This window comes from Haliotis cracherodii, unplaced genomic scaffold, assembly GCF_022045235.1.
Source record: "Haliotis cracherodii isolate W230 unplaced genomic scaffold, xgHalCrac1.p SCAF_6, whole genome shotgun sequence".
NCBI lineage: Eukaryota > Metazoa > Mollusca > Gastropoda > Lepetellida > Haliotidae > Haliotis > Haliotis cracherodii.
Window position 1 is genome coordinate 10,749,294 of NW_027266319.1, and position 6,858 is coordinate 10,756,151.

At 39.1% G+C, this 6,858-nt stretch overlaps 1 protein-coding gene across 1 annotated transcript; it reads left to right on the top strand.

Moving 5' to 3' along the window:
- Positions 1-2,635: 2,635 nt before the first annotated feature.
- On the top strand, positions 2,636-3,526 carry LOC139445555 (uncharacterized). Its single transcript, XM_071226701.1, has one exon. It carries the CDS (start codon positions 2,636-2,638, stop codon positions 3,524-3,526), a length of 891 nt encoding a protein of 296 aa, XP_071082802.1.
- Positions 3,527-6,858: the final 3,332 nt, after the last annotated feature.

The window sequence follows — 6,858 nt, forward strand, 5'->3', positions numbered from 1 at the left end:
GACATATTACATTCGAAAGCTGATTATTCATAATGGCGTTCGTCTTGTTCTCGGCTGTGTTTCGCGTCGCCAAAACGCCTTACCAACCTCAATTAACCTGGAGTATCCAAATCAAACAGCTAAACTGGCGCGAGCTATACGCGATCAAACAACGCTGTGAGAACTGGGCAAGTAAATAATTACAACACACTGATTGTCTCACTCATTGTAGATAAAAAGACCTTTAACCAGCACATCAAAACGACGGAAGCTAATTTGACAATAATCGGTCGTAGTTCGTTATGTAGTTCACCCCGGAGGTTTCAGGGCCGCCGGGATTTTGGTAATAATATTATGTATATCACTGTTTGAATAATTTTAACTCTCAATTATTTTATCATTTCCTTATCAGTTTTGTTGGTTTTATGTTGTATAACATGAAAATAACACAATTCAACAGCACTTCAATTGAGCAATTGAGTTTTTACTCTTGGGTTTCTTTTTTAATTGGGTTATCACATTTTTCAATGGGTAACCAATAATTTTTTACTCATCTATTCACCACTCTAATGGGGTTTTCCAAAAATTAGTGAACATTTTAAGATTTTACAAACATGAAATAATGTTTTAGATGTATATAACTATTCTAAATAGATATAGGCTTAAGGGGGACTTTACGAAAATACGCTGCTTATCTGTAGCTCTGATTCAAGTATTTTACAACTATTTAACTGTGTTACAATGGGGGGTTGTGACAGTCACAGACCATATCCTTTGTCGCAAGCCCCATTCTTCATCACAGACTAAGGGTAGTCGCAGATCAAGTGTTATTGCAAGCCCCATTCTTCATCCCAGACTAAGGGTAGTCGAGATCTATGATTGTCTCAAACCCAAGTCTTTATCAGAGACTCAAGTATATTCCAAAGAAATCTTGATATGATACTCAATTTATGAGTGAGTGCACGTACAGCGTATTATTATAAGCTTATAACTTAATCATAAAATATATCTGGTTTAGCAGCTGTAGCTGAAACAATACCTAATATCCAGACAAAAAACCCAACCCACAGAATATCAAAATGTCGATCCCTCGTGACCTGGGCCCACTTGCACAAAGCGATCTTAGCGCTACGAATAATGTAAGCCTATGTTGGGAGTTACGATCATCTTAGCGCTAAGGTCGCTTTGTGCACGTAGGCCGAGATTATATTTACAAAGGGCGGACAAGAGTTATTTCCCTTCATGATCAGACGCCATTTTGGTAATCTAGTTCCCGGTTCCCCATGCGCCTCGTCAACTTGCGCCAAGCGTATATTGTGATATTAGAGACGGGGCCCAGCTTACGTCGCCAAGAGACGTTCCCTGATCCAGTTTTTCACTGATGTAGTTCATGCTGATGACTGATGTATAATGTTAATCCTCAGTGTTGCATTAATGCCATTAACAGTAGTATTTTGCTGCTACGAGTACACACATAGTGACATTACAAAGCACTATATTCATGTGTATGAATTTGGTAAGAGGTTGCTAAGGATCTTCTTTCGAGTCCTCCATTTTGCTTGAAGAGTCTTGTTGCTATACACTGCGATTTGTTGCCGTCATTTTACGACTGTGTTTGCCTCACCCAAGTGTTTTCTTGTCGCCTGCAGGTTATTTACTTATCTATTTACACTTTGAAACACTTCAATTGTAATATTTAACCGTTCTTTCGACTATTTGAGTCATTTTGAAATGTTTGTCTTTGTCGCGATTGTCGTCATGCAAGTACCCATTATAGTTTTGTTTCCACTGCGATTTGTTTCCCAATATTTTACGACTGTGTTTGCCTCACCCGCGTGCTTCCTTGTTGCCTTGTTATTTACTTATTTATTTACACTTTGAAACACTTTAAATTGTATTATTTAAGCGTTTTGTTTACTAATTTCATCGTAATGAAATGTGTCTTTTGCTGCGAGTGTCGCCAATTAACAAATTCGGTTTTCTATGTCTATCTTCAAAACCATTAGATCTAGATATGTTTAACTTGAAGAGAAAACGCGAAGATGTCTTCTTAACGTCTTCTCGAATACTGAAACTGTTGCCGAAAAAGGCTTATTCTAGCACTGACCATTAAAATTGGAAAAAGAATAAGACCTACTAGGCTACACAGTATCCACATAAATAGGTGGTTTGCCTGTGTGATAGACCGCAGATTTAATGATAAAATGATATACCGGCAATTAATCCTCCAATATTTTAAACTATATGTGTCTCACTGTATTGTAATAGGTAACCGGGTACATGAACGGCTTATGCCAGATTTTGCAAAAAACATCATTACGAACAACATTTTACCCTTCTCTTTAAAGGTTTTCTTGACGAAATCTTGAACCTGTATTGAGATTACAAGGAGTGTTTGCAAGGTAACGCATGACAACAAATTCAACAATTATTATCATTATGTGATACAGTGAGAACCAGAAGATTTTTTATAATGAAAGTATATTTCAAAATGATTGTATTCGTCATGTCCACGGTATTTTATATCCAATCTATTATTTTCTGTTATTACGAATTGGGGAAAGTAAGTGTTGTGACATAACCTCAAACTACTAGTAATTGAACTAAATGATTAAAGCTTGATTACAACAATGTCTGTAATTTGCAGACATCAACCATGATGTACCCAGACGATCCCTGCCTTGGTATCCCCATCGAGAGCTGGGGTGCCTCCTCCCTTCCAGTTATTCCCTCCTCCAGCTCCTCCAGCCTCAATGACCTTGCCCCGAGTCTGTCCAACCAGTTTCTCCCATCCTCATGTTCCAGCAGGACCTCCTGCTCGGAAGTATCATTTGATCTGGACCCCACCCCTAGCAGTTCCGAGCTGAGCCAGCTTTCTGGAAGATCGTATCATGGTAGCCCTGAGGCTAGCTTCCTCTACCCTGACTATCCTAGCTTTGTCTTTGGTTCCTCTCTTTTCAGAGTAACACCTGACTCAAGCTCCACCAGCCTCAGCCCTAGATGCATTGAAAGCTGTTCTGATCTCAGCCTTAGCTACAGCGATGACAAGCTCAGCCAAACTACAAGCTCCACCAGTCTTGTTTCTGTTCATCCGTCAGAGAGCATCATCAGTATCAGTAGCTCAGAGAGTATCATCTCCATCAGCAGCTCAGAGAGTGCCATCTCCATCACCTCACACTCGGTCATTTCTGTTGCCAGCCCATCTTCATGTGATGAGGCATCAGCGCAAGCCTTCACCAACCCATTCCAGCCTTCTCCCTCCCAGCCTGTCAATCTGCAGACCCTGTTCTACCATGACCTGCCCTACTATCAGTGGACCTCCTTCTCCAACCCAGCCAGCCCCTCCATCAGCTTCACTGACCTCCTCCTCCCTGCTACATCTGTCAGCTGTTCTGAGACCCCGCCCACTGAGATCCCATGCCGCAGCTCCAACTATTCTCCTGTGACTAGATCTATGTTTGTCATCAAGGATGAGATAGAGAGAAAGAGGAAGAGAGATGATGGTGGTGATAATGATGGATTGCCTCTAAAGAGGCAGTGTCAGTAAGTGGGTTGACTGGTAAGTTGGTTCAACAGGTATCACTTTAACATTCTGTTGAGCCCATATTCTATACATTGTACATACCCGGCCATTATTATCTTGTCATATCCATGTAAGTCCATACTATTTCCTGCCCAGCATCTATCTTGCCCTATCCTGATTTTATTCACCTCTGCCCTGTTTCAGTATTGGTACTCGCCTACCATAAAAACATGTGTATTTTCAGTTCTAACTCCAACCCCTATTTACCCCCAACACATTACATTTTCTAATAACAATAAACTTGTCAATGATCATTTTACGTTTCAGAAGGGAATACAACGTGTGTAATTCAATTTTGATTATTTAGTTAAAAGTTATGATTTAGAGTTTAGTATAAAGGAATAAATTATTTTAGTGGATAACGACATTTTAAAAACTAAGTTTAAAATGTAATATTGTTAAGCCAAATTGAGAAACATCAACATAAAGAATATATGAATGGCAATAGATAATATAGAAATTGGAACATTTGGATGAATAACTAAACTTGTCATGACACTTGTCTAAGACGCTAGAATATGATGAATGTGTATGAATTATTTTTTTAAAAGCTCATTAAAATAATCAATTATTTTAATGAATAACATGAATGGTAGTTAAGAAATAGTTTAGACATTTAGGTCGTAGTTAAAAGTAATATTTTGATTATTACTTAATTGAGAAATATAAAAGGGATAAACGTTCTATACCATATTGGGTAATAGGACCGATTAGCTGTAGTCATCAGATTTAATTCAGGTTATAGAGAGATGGTTAAAAGTGACGTTTTGATGATTAAACTGCAGCAGAGTAAAGAGTGAGAAGGTTCTCTATAGTAGTGCTAATAAATAGGTGGCTTCGTGATGATGTCACTTAAGAAGAAAAGAATAATAAACATAAAAATAAATCATTATTTGACTTTTCATAATATACAAATAATTTATAAAATAGAGGGTAAGAAGAAACATTTTAATTAAACTTGGCAGATGTAGGGGTTAACACGTCCAAATCCATAGCTAGTGGTACATACTACATCGCAACGAGTGACGGTGAGATGCATAAGTAAACTTGCCAATGCAGGAGGTCAAATCTTTGTAGTCAATATCAAAAATAAGATAACAGAGAGATGATTGCAATACCATTTTTAAAAATAAATAAACATCCGTATTGTAAGGAGAAAATGCCACTTAAAGATTGGTTATCGATGAGTACAATCGTTCTTTTCATAAGTAGGAGGTGCGGTCGGGTAGCCTAGTGGTTAAAGCGTTCGCTCGTAACGCCGAAGACCCGGGTTCGATTTCCGACATGGGTACAATGTGTGAAGCCCATTTCTGGTGTCCCCCGCAGTGATATTGCTGGAATATTGCTAAAAGCAGTGTAAAACCATACTCACTCACTCATAAGCAGGTGGTGTAATAGGCACGTGTTTAAATTACTGAATAATTAACATCCGTAATGTAGGGAGTAAAGACTTTCAGATAGCGGCTGGTAAGGGGTGGCTGTAGGGGAGGAGGAGGCCACAGTATAATACGTTATGTGTACACAACAGCCTAACAGGTTATTGCAGTAAATAAAGTATTCGACGTAATAAGCGCCCCGCTCTAATAAGCGCCCACGGCGATATTTCCTAATGTATGGCAAGTGAACAATCCCAATTGGCACCCCTTCCGATTGATCACTGTACACAAGGCTTATTTTTTCGCGAATAATACCCACTCGTGTGTTATATGCACCCTTAATTATAGGCAATCAAATTCTGGAAAAATAAATCTGTCGTACATAAACATTTCAGGCTGTCAGCATAAACCACGAAATTTATCATTCAACTCTGTTTTTTTTAACCAAAATAATATTCTAATAAGAACCCCCTATTCTAATTTTGAGAGCTCCCTGGGCGCTTATTACGTCGAATACGGTAGGTATAAAATAGCAAAGCTTAATATCTTCTTTTTTTTCCAGTTATGCCATCATTTTTGTATAATTTAGAAACTGATGGTTTAGTGTACCGCTATGAAGTTCACACAAAATAAAACACTTGTTTATTTTGGCCTGGCTGTTTCATCAGATTTATGTATAAAAAATGTTTATAAACTTTGTTATGTGTTTTGTGATATGTAACAGTGGTGATTATTGCCACGACTGTTCATGGAGTGAGATTATTGACGTGTAAGTTGAAAACAGGTGGGGGCACCGGTGTCCCAGTCGCCTAAGGCGCCGAGATTCGCTGTGCAGAGTTGCGTCCCTTGGGCACACCAGAAACATATGATTGTGGGTTCGAATCCCGGTTCGCCCCGATTATGTTTCTAGGTTTGTCAGCACCATACCCGGGCTCGTGGGTTTCACCGAAGTGGTGAACGTCGGAGACCTGCATCACTTCGGGTTTTCCTCTCACATTAAGCTGACACGCCGCGATGTAACTGGATACCTGTTAAAACCGGCGTTAAACCCAACTCACTCACTCACTGAAAACAGGTTTGTGTAATATAACTGGCAAGCAAGGGACTTACCATTTGATATTTTGGGGTTGGGGATTTTATCGAAAAAATATTATTTCCCCGAAAATCAAGCTTCAGACCGTTGAAAAAAAAGAATATTGCCTGCCCCGCCTCGCCCCCGCCCCCGATTATCAAATGCGCGGTACCTATTCCTAATGGTTGGATTTTAGTGGCGAAATTGTTGACTACCAAGGCATAAGCACATGTCTCTCGCTATCTGAAGATTTATGAATCTCAATTCGATATTCTTTCGCTGGGGAGATACAGTACAGGTGCTAAGGACTTGCAATCACTTGGTTGATAAGGGTACTATTATCTGTACCATAAACGTCACATCGAAATAAAAAAGTGAGTTTTCCACGAAATAGTCGCTTTTTCCTGTTTACACCAAGTGTCTGACGGAATCCTGCTGTTACTGAGTAAACATCTTTGAAGTAACTACGCGTCAATATTGAAACTAGTTTTTGATGACGGTCATCTGAAAAAGGGTGGTTTGTTTTTCTTCTTCGGTGAACGTGTTCTGAATTCAAGTGCTGTCGTGTCTTCTTTCAAGCCTTAGACACACGTTACCTGGTACGCGCCGTAACACCCGGTGGACCTAAATGCAACCTTTTTGTATATGTCTTCAAACATATGTAGATACTTCCAAACATTGGCATCAATCATACTGGTAAATTGTTATCTTTTAATTACCTGGAATACATCGTTTTTCTGTATCGATCCAGACTCATCGAGTGATTGTTTTAGGGATGCATGTAGGAATTTTGCAGGAGATAAAAGACTTTAAGGCATTTCATGATATTGTTCTTTGACAGTACATTC

Excerpts from the sequence above, each read along its gene's own strand:
- LOC139445555 (XM_071226701.1), top strand. The coding sequence starts at position 2,636 with ATGATGTACCCAGACGATCCCTGCCTTGGTATCCCCATCGAGAGCTGG.